We start from the raw sequence: 17,882 nt of genomic DNA, 5'->3' as shown, positions 1-17,882 counted from the left end.
AGGGCAGTACTTGGAGATTTACACGTGAGCCAGTACATCACACTGAATCCCATCAGCTCCAGAGCTGGCTGAGCAAAGGTGGAGGAGACAACTGGGTTATGGTCAAGCCCAAACTCTGAGTCGAGTTTCGTGGGACAGAAACATTTTATCAGCCCTGCTTGAGCCTCCAGGAGACAAGATATCAACGTCCTTGGCCATTCCCAGGATATGTCATCAAAACACCAGTCTGGCACCCCTTGGCTATCTTGCTCCAAGGCTAAGACCCCAGGGCCTCAACACAGACCAAGCTTGTAAAAGGACACTTCATCCAGTCAGTGGGTAAAAGTGGTAAGGTCTGGAAAGAGCTGGGTGAGCTGCCATCTGGGCCAGACCTGGGCACAAACAACAGGAACCCAGGTGTCCCACCATCATTTTGCGCCATCTCTGCTGACGAAAGGGTAGTCACCTCCAAGAAAGACTGGTTACCAGCATGTGGCTGCACAGTGCTAGCACATGGGAGAGGACATGACGGGAAGCAGTCCATCCGGTTGTGGGGAGAATTCCTCAAGAGCAGGAATCCTTCGTGGCAGTTTGGCTGCGGCACTTGCCAAAGACCTCTGTATTTTATGTCAGCGTAGCATAGGGGGTGGTTTCTGCAGGACAGCTGAGTGCTTGGGGGTTGCTGGGTGAATTCCAAGAGAGGGCAAACCACCATCAGCAGCACAGCATCCTAGTGGGTGTCTGCAAGGCTCTCTGTCATCCAGGGAATGGCCACAATTGAGGTTGCTCAGATCTGGATCGAAACTCTAGATCAAAGTGATGTAGTGAAGAAGGTGAAGGGAGTGTACCTTTCCTCCTCCAAGGTGAAAAATCTCTCCTTGCCGCTCCTGCTCCATCCCAAGGAGCTCTGCAGTCTCTGATGGATTCACTGTGAGGCTGTTGAGTCCCTGGGCAGTCCAGCACCCTCCAGCAGTCAGACAAACCTGTATGCCTCCAGGTTTCACTGGGTCCATCAAGACCCACTCATTCCTGGCACTACTGCAAAAAAGATTTAGGAAAAAGATGATGGAGCAAACCTGGCATGCTGGAGGGCTTGGGTGATTGCTGCTGACTGGATCCAGGTATGCGGGGAGGTCAGACAAGCCCCTGCTTCTCCTGCCCATGGATTAGCAAGGAGCTCTGGTGAGAAGATGTCGCACAGGGTGATGCCGGTGTCCGTTCTTCTTGAGTGTTAATGCAGCGGGGAATTGTGGTGTACATCTCCTCCACAGCAGATCCTTGAAACTCAATCACTTTGGGTGTTCTTGAGCCACCGACTGAAATGCTGTTTTCTGCGATGGTTAGTGGGAAACCAACCTCAATGTCAGTGGGGCCAGGAGAAGCAAAGGTGGAAATGACCCTCCAGGTTATTGGACCCATCTTGTGGTGAGGGCGCTTGCTGTTGGGTTTGCTTTTCATGTGGTGGCCTCAAAAACACTGTATGACAATCTGTGACTAAGCCTTCTGCAATTTCTCTAAGCTTTTCCCTTTTGCCCAAGGACTGCAAAGCCCTTCACAAGCACAGATGCCTCACAACTGCTTTGGGAAGGAAGACAGCATGGGTTTATGTGATGCAGAGAGGCACAGAAAGCCAAGATGACACAAGACACCAAATCTCCAACCTCGACATTGTGGGATGTTTGACTCCATGTCAAAGGCCCAGTGTATGAAATGGAGGAAGCTCGAGGATTTGCCTGGCCAAGTGTAAGCTTGCGCAGCACATGTGGGTATCTCCCTTGGCATGGCAAAGTCTGCTGCTGGGTGGCACCAGCAGGCAGCTGCACGCCTTCCTTAGTGGGGTGCACAGGCTGATGTCCAAGAGCACTGGAGCATCTTCAGGATTCATAGTGTGACTCATCTCCACACCCTTCAGAGGTCAGACCTGACCTAGTTCCCTTTTCTGTGGCTGGTCTGGGAGAGGGGCTTAGCCTGAGCTGCCCTGGTGTTTTCCAGACTGATGGGTTGTGTCTTCTTCCTCCAGCTCCAAAGGCACAGGCAATAGCGGTGGGAAAGGCCAGGTGCCCTCAACTAGAGTCTTGAAATGCTCTGGTCTCATCACACATCTCCATTTTGTACAGCTCCAGGGATCGCTGCCAGCCACCAACAGTTCCTTCCCAGACCTTGGCTGCAGGTTGGTGGGATTAACTGGGGTCTCCTTGCTCCTGCTCAGCCTCTTTGCTCAGTCTGGAGCTCACCACAACAACGTTTGATCCCAACTTGAAGGTCAGACCTCGTGATGGAGAGGGGGGAGCTTTTGGGGAAGCAAACATGGAAAGTGGGTAGCTTCAGGGCTTTTTTTTGGGAGGTCTTCAGCCCCTCAACAGCCTGAGGTTCTTCCTTGCTATACAGGTGAAATGCAATCTGGCCAAACTCTCCCTGGAGTCACCTCACAGACATTCCAAGATGTCCCAGTGCTAATTCTAGCTTTGATCTTCTAACTGCTCCCTAGGACAAAGAGCCGAAATTCACGCTTGCATTGATCGTTTGGCCACTGCCCAGTCAGTACAAACTCCACTTTGCAACATTTTTTACTCTTCGCTGTGGATCATGGTAAAAAAGTGTCCGTGAAAGGGAGACCCAGACCCACTTTGCCCACCTTTTAAAGCTGAATGCTGGTTTTTGATGCCTGCACCATTCTTGGTGACTGTGCATATAGAATTTGGTTATTATTCTCCCAGGGCATAAGCACTTGCGTGATCTTAAGCATTTTCCCTTCTTATGACTGCTTTCATGCTCAGAGTTAGTAGCTGAATATTTTCTTAAGCTGGGCCTGCGTTATCTCTGTCCCTGGAATATGTGATGCCACGTGGGATTGCTATGGATGCTGTTTGAAATGGCTGTACAGAAGGCTAACGCTCACCCCATTGCAATCTAGTGGTAATGCTGATATGTGCTCACTGCAACTCCTGAGTGAGGCTCGGATGCCATTTTTTAAACAGATCCTGGACCAAGAGAGTGCACCGAAGCATCACTCATTTGGGGATGGGGTAGCACAGTTGCCCACTGTTGGGCAAATTGCTAAAGATTCAGTTTGCATAAACATCCCGCAGGTTTGGAGGCTTCCCCAAACCTTGATTCCATTCACTTTGGGATGTAAGAGGGCTCTTGGGAAGGGAAACTGACTGGGATTTCCAAATTTTTGTCTTGCTGTAGCCAGCTTGAATATATGGTAAGAATAGGGGGACCAAGACAGAGGGTATTTCTGCTCCCAGCATTGGTCACAACCCAGGAGAGAAGTGGAACTGCAGAAGGAAACCACAACGAATGAAAACGCAGCATATGTCAAGCTCTGCTGAGCCTCCAAAGAGGCTTCTGCTGGGTGATCATTCCTTGTTGGCTTATGTTACCAGGACAGGCTCATCCTGCTTTTCAAGGATGTCCTAACCTCTTGCAACCATGGTAGCCATGGGCTGGCAAGAGGGAGTCATCTGGTAGAGATATGTCTGGTTTCACTGAAATCAGTGGCCAACCTCCCACTGACTTCACTAAGACCACCGTCTAGACAGGATACTTGATGCAGAACAGTGAGTTTGCTCATGATCCCGAGAGCTTTGTTCCATTAGCCAATGTGGCTAAAAATGCCCTGAAAAAAAACCTGCCACTCGGAACTGTTTTGCTGCACTTAAATGCTTGGAAAACCAAAGAAACCAAATACAACCCTCCAAAACAACCAGCCGAAGAGGGGTGAACTGGAGAGGAGGTGGCAGCCTCTAGCGAAGTAACAGTCACGGCAGATTACAAAAGAGCCAACTGACCCTCACCAGCTGTACTAGGAGAAAAACCAAAAGAGATGTCGCATTATCGATAGAAAAACAACGCACATCCACAGTTATTTTACCTACAGAGCACAGAAGTATAGAGTAAGGGTGACGGAGCTTGGTGGAGCAGACTCACACCGCTCCTATGGTAGCGTTATTATCCTTCGGAAGATCACTGGCTTGAGTAGGTAGTACATGCACAGCAATAAAAAAATTACGTTGTATTGTCTTGGTCCCACCTCAGATCTCGGTGGACTCTATTCGCTCGAGTCTGGAGGGAGTCCATGTTTTTTTCTCCTCGGTGTGCGGGGGGCTGGTGGCCTTCGTGTTCATTTCGTTCACCTTGTGCTCCAGGAGCTGATTCTTCTGGTACATCTCCACGTAGTTCAGTTGTAGCTGTTTCTGGTACTTGATGACTTTCTCTTTCTCTTCTTGCCATGTGCGCCGCTCCTCCTCAAAGTCCATCACCTGCTGCTCCCGCTGCTGCCGCTCCAGCTTCAGCTCCGTCTGGAGCCGCTCCACCTCCTTCCGCAGCGTGTTGACGCTGTCCTCGCTCTGCCGCTGCATCTTGGCTTCGTCGCTCTCGCAGGCCAGCGGGTCCCGCAGCTTCTCACCAAGGTCCCCACCAAAAGGCCCCGGAGGTCCCATGCTGGCAAGTGTCCGCTTCAGGCCGGAGACCTCCAGCTCACAGTGGTTCAGTTTTTCCCTCAGCACCTGGACCTCGCTCATCTTCCGCTGCAGCTCGCTCTCGCAGATCTCCAGGTTGACGCTCTTGGAGCTGTAGGAGTCCTTCAGGGTGAGGATCTGCTCCTCCTTCTCCCGTAGGAAGTTCTTACCTTCCTTAAGCTGTGTCCGCAGTCCCACGATCTCGTTCAGCTTCTGGGAGACGTCCGCTTGGGAGTCCTTCAGCTGCTGCTTGAGCAGGGAGATCTCACCTGCCTTCTGGCACACCTGTGGGGAGAGCATCCATGAGGCAGGAGGAAGGCCACCGCTGCCTGTCCCCCGCGCTGCCCATGAAATGTCTGCGTGACCTCATGTTGGCAGGAGGCTTAGGTAACGGAGGGGACAGCCAGTGATGCTGCTCAAGGACTGAGTTCCAGCCTTCACCAGGACCCAGACCATGCCAAAGACCTAGAGGTTGTCCCCACATTTCTGGGGGGGATTTGGTGTTTCTTCCTGGCTCTCAGGGACCTGATGCTGTTCCCAGATGGAGTTGACCAAACAGCTAAGCTAAGTGCTGTGGTCCTCACCAGTGGTGAGCGGACACGGATGCTTCCCTCCCTGCATTCATCTTACTCACCTCACCACAAGCCTGTGGTGCTTGAACCCCAAACCTCTGCTCTGAACAGGAGTTTTCCCACTGACCTCAATGGGACCTGGACCTTGAACAAGCCTGAGACAGAAACATCTCAGACCCACAGACCACCCGGGCTCTCCTGAGCACTGGGAGTGCAGGACAGGATGCAGAGACAGTAGATACTACTTGCTTGTCCAGTAGATATTACACTTTCCTTCCCAAAGACTACTGAAGTACCCAGTTGACTAAATTTTAGGGTTCTCTCCACTGGGGACAGTCCAGGGACTGGTAGCTATTTAATTCTTTTGGGGCAGGGCATGAAGAGTGACAGCCCTTCTGCCAAAGATCAAGGAGAGAGCCGAAACCCACCCTTGCTGAAATGGGACTACCATGCACTGTCCTTGGGCACTGGCGTTTCAGGTTTCGTCCTGACTGGCTCAAGTCTCACCCATGTGGTAGGGTACACAAGCCCAGTGGAAATACCCTTGCTGCAGTGTGTATTTGCGTTTTGTAGGTGTCACCATTCAATATGATGCTCCTCTGCACCTGCATAGTCCACCAGAGGTGACAGTTGCAGGAATAGTTGTGGGTATTGGAAGTGAACCATAAAAATGACCAAACCTTCATTTTCCCATGAGCTCTGTGGTTTTCAGGGCTCTGCACTGGCAGATCTGATCTGTCTACTGTGGACGATTGCAGAGACAAACAGTCCCTACCTATGCTGGCAGGAGTCTGGGCTGGGGAGTGGCATCAAGGGATGATCAGTGATGAGAGAGGATAAGCATAATTAAAAATAGACTTGGTAGCCACCTCCAGACTGGGGTGTCCCCTTCCCCGGGAGCTCCTGTCTCTTGTCACACACAAAATGCTTGGCCTTTCCTCCCTCCTGCGGTGCCTGCAAGGTCCCTTGCTGCTCTGCTCCAGCTGGGTCAATGCTCCTCAGATAAACTCTCCTCTCCACTGCCTTCATTGCAACCTCCACCTTTCTCTGCTATGGAGGACTTGCCTGGTGCATAATGTTGAGCAAGACCTTGAAGCTCAGCTATTGGGACAGTCCAGTGCTCACTACAAATGGCTGAAGAACTACGAGACGTACCCAGTCACTTCCTACTGGTAGCAGCTTTCCCTGGAGCTGACAGCTGTGGTGGTTCCCCAGGCAGACCTAACTCTGTGAGTACCCACATCCACACCGGCACTTGTCTGCAGCAGATGCAGAACTGTATGGCACTGGTTTATCTGTAGTTAAAGTGGCGTAGTTACTGCCTAGCTAAAAAAACTGCACAATGTACTGAAAGTGCTCTCCGTGGGCTAGCTCTTCCCAAAAGGCAGAGACATACATGATGAAGAACAGCTTGGATAGGAATCAACTTACAGATTAAAACCCTTAAATTTTGGCCTCTGCTTGGGTGCTGTGGAGATCTAGGCAGTACAGTCCATGGAGCCTGGAGAGCAAGTCAACAACTGTAGGTGTCTACAAATTTTAGGTGTCTTGATCCACAAGCTGAGTCCCTATCTTTGCCTCGGTATCACTGGGTTAGCTGTTGCAGACAGAACTATAGCAGTGAAGCAAATAATCAAAAGCCCATCTGCAGTTTTATTGGTGCAAAATCAGGGAACTTTCCAGACCTAATTTGTTATAAGACACAAAAGACCAGGGCAGAGCAGCTGGCCAAAGGAGGCATCATGTGGGACAATGCAGCCTGCTTGTTCTGGGATGTAACTTGAAGAGATGTTACAGCAAGCCTCTAATAAGCTCTGCTGAACATCTGCAAATAGCACGTTTCAGAGCCTAATTAATCCCAGCTTCATTGACTTTCCATCAGGATTAGCAGAACAGGGTCTTCTTGATTCTAGAGCTACGTTTTGCCTCTGCACTCTTAATAAATTTAAAGTTTCTAGCCAGTCCATGGAAGGATTAAAATTCTTCACATGATCAAGCTGGGAAAAAAAATGTTAGCACTGGCTATACAAACAGACTTCGATAAAATGTTCTAAAAATAGAAACAGTAGGAAAAAATATGTAAGACTCAAAAGGAGAACTAGAAAGAAGAATTTGCCTTTCAGCCTTTTAAGAGAGATAAACTTATTAGCCACTGAAAACAGCATGTTACAATGGAAAGCATGAGGTAGACTTGGCTATTGGTATCATTCTTAGCTCACTTGCTTTATATCTTAAATTAAAAAAATCAAATATTTGAAAAGCGGTTTCAAGGTTTGCCCAAACGCAGATGTTAAAAGAATTTAATTAAAATAGACTTAAACCCAATTTTTGTAGGCACAAATACCTGCATGGAAAGACCTGTATTCACTGAAACTGGATTCAAATGTCACACATTGGAGTGACCTAACTGTGAAGCCAAATTATTAACCAGCACAGGAAGCATGCACAAAAAAGTTGTGCTCATTTTAGTTTAATTAAAAACTACAGGCTTGGGGTTCAGACAAATGAAGATGTGACTGAAGTGTCATCTGTTACCTAGAGGCCACCAATCCATAGCCATTGGCTGTGGGGTCCACTTAGGGCAATTGGGAGGTATTTTGGGCTATCAGAGCCCTCAGTGAAAACCTCACACAAGGTCTGTTCCAACAAGGCTCTTACCTCCCACTTGGTCTCTTCAATCTTTGGGAGAAACTCAGCCTGTTCCTTCTTGAAAGCCACAAATTTTTTCTCCAGCTCCTCTCTTTGCTGGAGAAGTTGTCCCATATCATCTTGGAGTTTTTTTTTCTCTTGCTGGAGCTTGAAGATTTGGAGCTGCAAGGCCTGTTGAGCCCGCTGCGCCTTTTTGGAGACCTGTTGCAATTTGTTGGCATAGTTTTGCCTCAGGTCCTCCATTTCCCTCTCCCAGATCTTCTGCTTCTCCTCGAACACTTGGAAAATGGCTGCCTCGCTTTTGTCCAAGTTCCTTCGCATCTGGAGCACCTCCTGCTCCTTCTCCCACAGCCGATCTTCCAGGTCTTGGATGATGTCATCCGTTGAAGGCGAGTGGAAAGGCATTGTTTCGTTGAGATGGTTCAGTCTGCTGAACGAAGAGGTGCTCTTGCTCGAAGACCGCCCACTGTCTGAGGTAGATATCCCGTTGTATCCCACGATGTTCTTGTCCACGTAGGTTGTACCAATGCGGTTGATGTGGCTCGTGGAGGCGCTCATTGGACCCACGTGCTGGCTGTAGCCTGTCCCGTACGTGGGCAGGCTCGTTAACGAGTTACGGCCTGAATCGGAAAGGCCCCCCACTTGGTTTGTAGTCCTGTTAAGGCTGCTCTTGTCAAGTCCAGTTTTGGGTGCGGACGGGCTATTGCTGTTGGCATGGTTCAAGCTCTTTCTGTTCTCTGTCACCCCGTTGCTCTGCGGCGGGCAGAGGTTCTGCATGGAATGGAAGTTTTTAGGAACTACTGGTTTAAAGGCTGAGGGTCTAACTAAGGGCTCATTGCTCTGCAAAAGGAAAAAGGACCACGCATCAAACATAGCAGGAAGCTTGGTAACAACACACAAAAGAGATACATCGGCACAGGCTGGGGCTGGTGGAGCTACGGCGTCTTGGGCTAGCTCCATATTTCTCAGCCTTATTACACTCTGGGCCATTTGGGATTTAACATGATGGACCTGTGGTTACTCGTAGGGCAACGCTTCCTCTTCCCTTGCCCCAGCTGAAAAAAAAAATAATCTTGACTCACCCCAAATCTGCGTGATTTTTCCCCAGAATACTCTAGGGTCCTCTTAGCGCTCTTTGCAAGAAGGAGGGCTGCCACCTGCCTACCAGACCTGATCAAAACAACTCTTTGATTGTGGCAGATTATATTTTGAAGGACTTCTAGTGTTGAGGGTGCATTTCCCTTTTGCTGAAAATTGAATTGAACCCTTGGATTAGCAGCCGTTTTGCCCCAGAAGCACCACGTTTCCCTCCTGCTGGCAGTCATCTCTCCCCTGTGTGGACATCATGTCCTGCTTATGCTCGGACAGGAATAGGTAGGAGCTGTGACCCCAGCAGCGACACCAGGCAAGGAACATGCTGAAGCTGCTCTTCATTTGAATGTTTGTGTTTCCCGCGGCCATAAGCAATGCTGAGGGGAGAACGGACCACAGCTGTAAAGGATTTGGAAAGGATTTTAAAACCTGGCACATTCCTCGCCCCATGAATGCATCTACAGAAACAAAATTTTCCTCAAAATGGGATTGAGTCTCCCCTACTGCATGCAGGTGGGGCTTCAGGTGAAAATTAACCCAGAGGAAGCCGCTTTGTATTAGCAAAGATGTTTTGAAAACGCCTTCCAGGAGAAACAGAACGAGCCCTGGTGAGCAGGCAAGGTCGGAGACCAAAAACCTGGTGCCTGGCATGTGGGACTGAGATGGACTACAGGGGCTGGTGGATTAACAACCCAGGAGGCAAGGCCACCAAACGCTGCAGAAATAATACTGCACAAGGCAGCGTCCCCAGGGCACAAATTATGGGAGTCGCTGGAGCAAAGCAGCAGGCGATATAAAACACCGCTGGCTCTGGGGCTCTGCTCCTCCAGGCCTGGGAGATGTTTGCTCCCCAAAACCAATACGAGCCATGAGGACTGGGCTCGGATGGGTGATAACACTTGCAGGGGTAGTTTTCAAGCCTTGTCAATTTGTCCCTCATCTATGAACAGATGCTCATAGCTGCTTTCAAGCAACACCTTTTGGTGGCAGTGAGGAGATTGCCTATAAATGGCATAAAATGTAAGAGTGGGACTCGGATGCTGGACCTACCAAAATGAGATCCGACTCCAGATCCCTCCCCATCCATCAGGGAGGTAGGCACAGCATCTCAGGTAGGTTGGAATAGCCATTGGCTTAAATACAGGCTTAAATGAGCTGGAAACTTAGCTGTGGAAGACTTGTGATCATGCTCTTGTGTTCCTCAAGAACTAATGTTCCCCTTTGCTCAACCCCCTGAAAACAATAAGAATTATATTATCTGTACATAAAAATGATGCCATCTACGTAGTAAGAATTAGACTATCTGTCAGGATTGCACTGTTGCCCAAGGCTTCCTGATCTGTGCTTTTAGAGATGTGTCATCACACTGTTCCAGGAGGTGGGGACTCTCACCTGGTCTAGTTTGCCGGAGATTGGCAATATCTTTGGTGGGTTACTGGGCTCTCGGTATTGTGGAGGAGGCGGCATGTTCTTCTCGTTGTTGGTGGTCACATTCCCACAGATGTCCATCTTCACCTTCTCACTCTTGCGCAGGTCGCCGTTGATGTAGAGGGAATTGGAGACCTTCTCCGACCTGTATGTCTTCTCCTCTCCGGAGTAGCGGTTGGAGATCTCCCGTGTGGAGTACCCGTTGCGAGAGCCCTCTGTCTGCCGGCTGCTGCTCTGTGTCCGGGTCCCCACGCTCTTCATGGCAAACTCTTGATCGTTGGCGACTCCGCTGCCCACGCTCCCCATGGTGCTCTGGGAGGTGGGTTGGGATGGCTGGGGAGCAAAACCGTGGAAGTTCTCCGGGCTGGGGTAGGTTGGGTCACTAAGAACGGGCAGTGTCTCTAGCGTGGCCATGGCAGCACAGAGGTGAGGTGGAGGCACAAGTCAGTGGCACTGGGAGAAGGAGGAAAAGGAAAGCACTGTTAAAGAGGTGCCTTTTATCTACCATACCCTTTGGAGACTGGCATCGTGCAGAGATGAGCAAGTCTCTGGACTGGGTGATGCAAGGACAGAAGCTGTCATGTCTCAGTATATGGTATGGAGCAGACGATGGGGCTGTCCTCCTCTCTGTGACCCCCCGCCCCCCTTGGAGAAACACCATGTACTGGTCCCCCAAATCCCACTCACTGCAATGCAAAAGAGCTGCTCTTAAGCCTCTCAGTCCAAGGGTTGAGTGCTCCCGGGGTGGGGGGCGTTGCATGGGTTTCAGTGGGCATAGCTCTACAGCATCAGTTGGACACGACCTTTTGCAGTTCCCAAGCTTGAATTATTTCTGTCACTTTTCCCAGGTTTGAACAAGTTCGTGTGGCCATGGGGATGGAAGGTTTCCCACCCTGGTCCATCTGTAGGCTCATACACTATTACTCCCTCCAGCGCATCCCTTAGGGATGATTCCACAGGGCTTAAGCAACACACTTTCCATCTCTTCCTTGGGAGTCTTGTCCCATGGACTTGAGCTTTTAAAAAGATGCTTTTGTCCAGGTGTCATCTTAAATTTTCTTTTAAGCCTTTATTCCCCTACTCCATTTTCTTCTTACCTAGGCTGTGCCTTGAATTGGCCAAAACTCAGCCAGAGGAAGTGGATAACATGCAGATAATGGTTTAAAAAGTTGTCTTTGACCTGGTCAAAGACATTGGGGCCAATCCTCACATGTCTGGATGCTCTTCCTCAGCTCCATCACCATCACAAACCCCAGTCCTGCGATTTCAGCTCTGGTTTCATAGGCACCCAGGCCTATTCACATCTGTGTTTTGGGGAAATTCTCTGAATACTGGTTGTTGCATTGGTGCTGAATTTATTATCAGCTGAGGTAGTCAAGGTCCAGAGCTACTGGTGCTAAGACAGGTTTCACACGGGGACAATTTATAACTTCCTAAAAGGCCTTTTGAAAGTCCCAGCTGAAAATCAAGCTCTTGGACCCAGCAATAATGGATCTGGACTCCACTGCCTCACTACTCCCCTGAGGGTGACAAAGCCTCTGCAGTCATGCTCCAGCATGGACTGGGACTAGGGAAAAAAGCCCAAACATGGATTTATTTATCTCAACAGGATTTCTTCAGTTACAGAAACCCGTGGGTTTTCCCTGATGGATGCACACATAAAATATGAGCACTGGGGAAGCTGCTCCTTGTTGAACTGAGCTGGAGCGGAAGGTGATGGAGATCTTGCAGAGAGTGACTGCATTCCCCACGATTCCCATTCCCTCAGCTGAGGTGTTAACTTGATCCTCTGTAATGCAATCAGCCCCACAAAGGTGTAAAATCTTATTTAAGGAAATAAAAAGACCCACAACAAATTTTTTTTTGGTTGCCTCATTGAATAATGGAGAATTTGAACCCGTACCAGCTAAGGATCTCATTACCTGAGGGAAGAGAGAAGATGCATTGCAAAGTTTGGGTGATTGCAATGAATCCTGGGGTATTTGGGGAAAGACTCTCACAGCTCAATTCAGTCACTGGTGCACCAGTGTCCAGGCTCCTGGGGGGGTCTTTGTGTCCTCCCAGTGCCACTCCAGAAAGGCTCGGATCTCCCTGGAGTCCTGCCTCATATCTGCGCAGATGTCTCGGATACCTTCGGACTAGGCATAGCTGAACCAAGCCCAGAGGAGCAGGGTCAGGGCATGTGGACAGCTGTTGACACTTCGGTGACCAGTGTCCACCCAGCCCTACTGAGTTCATTGGCTTGGTCCCCATGGGCCAGAAAAGCTGCTTATTTTTTGTCTCAGGAGCCCTCAGTTCCAGGTTTCCCAGGATAAACCACCCTGGCAGCGTGGGGACTAAAGCAGGGTTTAGGCGCAGTGGGAGGTGCAGGTTTCCCCCTGGATAAAAGAAGGATAACAAAAGTGATGCCCTTTGGAGAGGGATTCAGTGATGGGGGGGGCTTAGGCAGGGCCAGCAGGTAGGGGAGATGGAGAAAATCCCCGTTTCAGTGGGGTTTTCCTTCTTCTTGGTGTAGGGATGTTAAATCAGCCCTCCCCAAGTAAAGCAGGAGAGCTGGGTTTATTTCCCTGGAGAGATAGCTTAGGCTTAGAGCTCGACTCCGATGTGGTGTCTCACGGGGTCTTGCTATTTGCACTAATAATGAAATGGAAAAGAAAAATTGAAAAGGTTAAAGCAGGGTCTGTGCTGCTCGACTTCGCTTTGATTAAATTGCGCTTCTGGAGGCTTCTGCCAACCACGCTGCCTGTAGCCTCCTCCCTTTTTTCCAGTGTCCTGATCTTCTCAGAGAAAGCTGTCCTGTCCGAAATGTGGCCTGAGTGTCATGGGGCTGGTGGACAGACGTGGCAAACTGCTGTGCTGAAGGGAGAGGACACAGAGCTGATACCTACAGCGAGCTGGGAGAGCTCCTCTGGGGCAGAGCAGGGTAGGGAGGTGGTCACAGAGGGAAAAAGTGATTTAAGGAGATGCTCTGGTGAAAGCCACCATCCCAGCTGAACTCCCGTTCAGGTGTGAAGGAGCCTCCATGGTCTGAGACATGCCAGATGTGCCCCATCATGGACAGGGGACAAGGCAGCTGTGAGGCAGAGGAGAACGTAAGGTGGTGTAACCTTCTCCATACCCTTGCACGTCACCCCACCCAAAGAGGGTCCCCAGGGGACTTGCCCTGGTGAACCACCAGCAACATGAAGTGATGAGCGTTGGGTGAACATTTTGTAGTCACTGCTAATGACCTTCCTGCAGCTTGCACCTTTGTCCCACAACAGAGATGTCTCCATGTCGCACACTGGTTGAGGTCTAAAGGCTGAGGAGCAAACGAATATCACACAAGCATCGCATGGTGTGGCATGGGGACCCACTACAATCAAAAGACGTAAATGTTTATGAGTCATAGGTAACAAAACCTCCACCAGCAGAGAGAGGTGTCCAGGTCTTGTCATGCATCCGGTGTGCGACATTTGGACACGTCTCTCTCCAACGCACTGAGCATGACTCAAAGGCTTATGACCCCATTGCACCCTAAAGGCACTTTCCAAGGAGCAACACCATAGACAGTTCATGAGTGCATGATGCCCTGGGATTAATCTAGGTGCCTGCTGGGCACCTGGAGACTTGGTTGAGCTACAGAGCGATGAGGAGGGTTGGGGACTGCCCATCTGAAGCCACACTCAACGCACGGTGCCTTTGGATTTTATTAGTCAAGGGAAGACTTTTTGTTCTGATAATTTAGGAATAACCTGCCTTTCAGTGACTTTGGGATCTTTATAGGCTGTGTCTTTTTTTATGGGACACCAGCCGCCACAGGAGGGACGTGCTGGAAGGTCTCAGCTCCAGACAAGGGAAAGGCAGTGGCTGCATCGCCTCCACACAGTCCTCCCCAGCCCTGCTCAACCAGTGGAGAAATCCAGGTTACCTTTTCCTCGCTGGGTAAATTCCACAGTGATATTTGCACATTTACATTGACTTTCTGAGGGCAGGATGAGGTCACCAGAAAGTTTGATCCTTCAAAAAAAAAACCCCACCGACACAACAACAAGCAGGGAAGGCAAGTGTCCTTAGCCCAGTGAGAGCCATGGGCTGGGCAGAGACGTGGCAATGCCCTCCAGGACACCTCTGAGGGTCCGCTCAGCCCTGTGGCATCTCCACCGCTGGTCTTCACCGGCAGAGGATCGCAGCCCTTGGGGACCTCCTGGCTCCCAGGTGGTGGTTTCCACATCAAGCAGGCTTCTGCTTAGGGCCATGTCCCAAGCCCACTGGGATGTTGAGCCCGAGTTCCTGCTCAGTGCCAGCAACCCAAAAGCAGGGGGGGCTTCAGCTGCCTTCTTGGGATGTGGGATCAAAGCTGCACCACAGGGCCAGACTCTGAAAATGGGCATTTTCCTTTTTTTTTTTTTTTTTTCCTTTTAACTGGTAATCGTCCAAGAAAATATTTTGAAAAAAATGGTTATTAGCTTATGTTTACTGTAAACCCGGGATCTGATAAACAGAGCATACGGACAAGCATTACAAATATGTTATTAAGGAGATTCCAGAAGTGCCAACAGATCCCTGACAGTACAGCTTTGTTTGCCAAAAAGGGCCATTTTTTCGAGAACAGCGGCTCTCACTTTTGTGTCTTCTGGCCAGCTCCAGTTCCCAGTCAGGTTTTATCCGGGTCATTCCTCAGGTGAACTGTGAAATCAAGTTTTGAGCACAGTGAGGTAAGGAATAATCTTGCCAGGCTCTGATGCAGAGCTGGACGGTCTTTTTTTCCCCTTCTGGGTTTGGAGGAATGCACGATTAAAAACTTTCCCAGGACATTTCTCCTCCTTAAATCTCATAACCACCTCCCTCCCATGGGAACATGAACTAAAATTGGGTTTACGGGTGATTCCCAATGAGAGAAACAAGGATGCTGAGCCTGGCAGTCCATGAACACAGGGGGGCTGAGGGAAGCTGAACTGGCTTGCCTCTACCAGCGTTTCACTCCCAAGTCCATCCTTTAGAAGGAAAGAGAAGTGACCTCCGAGCATGGCTGGGCTTGGAAGAGACCCCCAATCCATGGCAGAAGGGTGAAAGTGGCTTCCCCTGCCCCGTGGTGGTGTGGAGAGGCTCCAGACAGGCAGAAAACCAAAGCAGAACTTCTAAGCAACCTGCCAGCCACTGCCCTTTCCAGATGTTTTATCTTTCCAGATGTTACATCCCATCTGCAGTGGTGAGGAGGCACCACGACCACCTCTCTTTTCATCCGCACTAGGCTCGCAAGAAGACACCAGGTCCATCCCACCTCCCGAGAAGGACCAGCTCTACCCAAATCGCTCCCGAGTTACGTCCGTCTGTCCATCCATCACAGCAGCCACCACCTCCGAGAGCCAACACTCAGCATTTGCCGAGCTCCAGTTCCCAAGAGTCCCGTGGTTACATCAGGAACCCAAGTGAAGGGACTTTCTGCAGACACAAAGGAGGAGAAGGGAACCCTTCCAGAACAAGCACTGAGCTAATTTCCCATTTCCCAGCATTACTGTGTTAATAAAAGCTGAAGAGGGTTTCTTTGTCTGCCTGGATCGATTCAAAGCACCCTTCCTGGTAGACATCTCCACGCCAGCACCTCACCTAGGAAGGGTGTCGTGTCTCATCGGTACAGCCAGCCTTCTCTCTGGCTGGGGATACCAGGGCTTCATGCAACGGCGCAGCTCCCCACCATCTCTGTGTTGCACGACCTCCCCGCCCCATCCAACTGCGGTAGCCCCTTGGCCTTTCCTGCAGCAGCCCTGCCTTGGGGACAGCAATATTTTCATGCCTGATGCAGAAAATCTGGTGTGAAATTTCCTTTTCCCCCGCTGTGGTGGGTAAAGTCTTCATGGCCACCTCTTACCATGGTTTCCTACCGTGCCTGCAGCTCCGGGGGACCCCCAGATGCTATTGTACATATAATAATCTGTAAAATAACTCCTGCGTCTTCACATTTGCTTTACCCAGATGAGTTAGCGAATGCCTTCCAGTTAGACAGAAGAAAAATTGCTTTCAGATAAGCAGCTGAATGGTTAACTAAGCCTAGATTATGAAGGCCTGGCTCTGTTTCTGCCTGAGTAGGTTAATTGTTAACACTCTAGTAACAAAGGCCTTTGGGAGACATACCTAGGCACTGTGCCATGCGAGAAGGAAATCAATCACTGGTCTCGGGCAGAGCGAGCTCCAGCAAACAGCCCGAAAGCAAGGCAGTGCCTTGGCACACGCACCATCCCAGGCATGTGGTCCCGGCAGGATGGGCAGCAAAGGCATCTGAAGGTCAAAAATTCCAACCCCCACTGCCAATTGCAGTAATAGGTGTGCCCATGACCTTCAATAGTCTGGTTTGTTTGCGTCTGTTTTAATGAGCGTGCAATTACCGACACAATGAAAACATGCTTTTTTTTTTTCCTTCTTTGGGTAGGACCTACACCTGCGCTGTGTTTAGGGCTCTGGTGGCTCTCCAGTTTGTCAGCAGCAGTGCCAGAGGGCTGGTATGGCTGGAGGAAAAAAGTCATTGCATCCTGGGGTGGTGGAGCAGGTTAGAAACGGGGTAAAAGGGGTGGAAAATAATTTGCTATGATCATTTCAGCTTCTTAAAGAACAAGATATGGAGAGGGAAGGGAAGTCCAGTAACAGGTTAGCAGCAAGAAAACAGGTCTAAGGAGCAAAATCACCTTCATCCAGAGAAACATTAACAAGCCCTGGAGAAAAAACACCACTGAAACCTGCAGTCAGGCTGGGCCAATATATCCTTAGAGGTGTTGGAGTCTGGGTCTCAGCTACCGGCACCTCAAAGGTTGTTGCTTGGGTTGGTGTGGACACCCTGTGTTCCCATGAGGCAGCTCCAGCAGCGATGGTGAGATGGGAACCCACCTCCTGCTCCCTGCCGGGACTGGGGAGGGTGGACGTGGGCACAGGGGAGGACCACTGCAGTGCTGGAGAAGGTCAGAGGGACCTGCCTCGCTTCTCAGTGCTCCCATCTTGCCCTGCAAAATGAGCTGCTCACCTTAGTTGTACCACCACGCACCTCTGAGAAGGTTTTCGTCTTCCCACCAGTGAGTCTCAGATGCAAGTTACAGTCACATCCCTCTTCTCAAACAGCCCTCAGCCTCTCCGTGCATACTGCGTCCTCCAAAAAGACCATTCAGCTACTGCTCTGTCTCCTGTGCGTCATGGGCCATCACGAGTTACCTCCTTAGGACCCAAACCTGTCCGAGAGCACTTCCACAAGAAGTTCAAGAGGCAGGGACACCACTGCTCCCCTCCCACCCAGCTCCACTGCGTCGGCACCTCCTTTTCTTCTACACCCTGCTCAAGTTGCCTCGGTCTGATGAGAGGAACAGAATGAGCTTTTCCTGTCTCTCACAGGCATTTCCAGCCCTCAAAAAATTCTTGTGGCACTTTTCTGCACCTCTTCCAACTCCTTTTCCCCACCTCCAACATCCTGGCTTGGTGGCTGCCAGGTTTTCCTCCACTGCTCAAATACGGCACGAACGCACTTGAACCTGTCTGCGAAAACATGCAAATCTCGGGCTTTTCAACCACAAGCTTTTTCCACAACCAGAAGGCAGACGATGTCAGATGAACAACTCCCGTTGCTTCTCTAGGGCATGGACCTCTCTTTTCCCATTTATCCCTGCCGAAGGATGTGGGAGCTTTGTGATGGGGAGCTTTGCCCCGCATTTGGGACCAAAAAGCAAACTCAGGAAGG

General features: G+C 50.2%; 1 protein-coding gene across 1 annotated transcript; it reads right to left on the bottom strand.

Annotated features, from left to right (window-relative positions):
- Positions 1–4,016: 4,016 nt before the first annotated feature.
- LZTS3 (leucine zipper tumor suppressor family member 3) lies at positions 4,017–10,597 on the bottom strand. Its single transcript, XM_009812985.2, has 3 exons — positions 10,148–10,597; positions 7,673–8,503; positions 4,017–4,727 (listed from the first exon to the last, which is right to left on the bottom strand). Exons 1-3 carry the CDS (start codon positions 10,595–10,597, stop codon positions 4,017–4,019), a joined length of 1,992 nt encoding a protein of 663 aa, XP_009811287.2.
- Positions 10,598–17,882: the final 7,285 nt, after the last annotated feature.

This window comes from Gavia stellata, chromosome 5, assembly GCF_030936135.1.
Source record: "Gavia stellata isolate bGavSte3 chromosome 5, bGavSte3.hap2, whole genome shotgun sequence".
Lineage (NCBI taxonomy): Eukaryota > Metazoa > Chordata > Aves > Gaviiformes > Gaviidae > Gavia > Gavia stellata.
Note: the sequence above shows the minus strand (reverse complement) of the source record. Positions and strands in the feature narration are given on the sequence as shown.

Bases quoted from the DNA above. Each gene is read 5' to 3' on its own strand.
- LZTS3 (XM_009812985.2), bottom strand. From the start codon at position 10,597: ATGGCCACGCTAGAGACACTGCCCGTTCTTAGTGACCCAACCTACCCC. The intron at 8,504-10,147 runs GTGAGAGTCCCC...TTCCTTTTGCAG, and splicing joins TCTCCGGCAAACTAGACCAG to AGCAATGAGCCCTTAGTTAG. The intron at 4,728-7,672 runs GTAAGAGCCTTG...CTCTCCCCACAG, and splicing joins TTGAAGAGACCAAGTGGGAG to GTGTGCCAGAAGGCAGGTGA.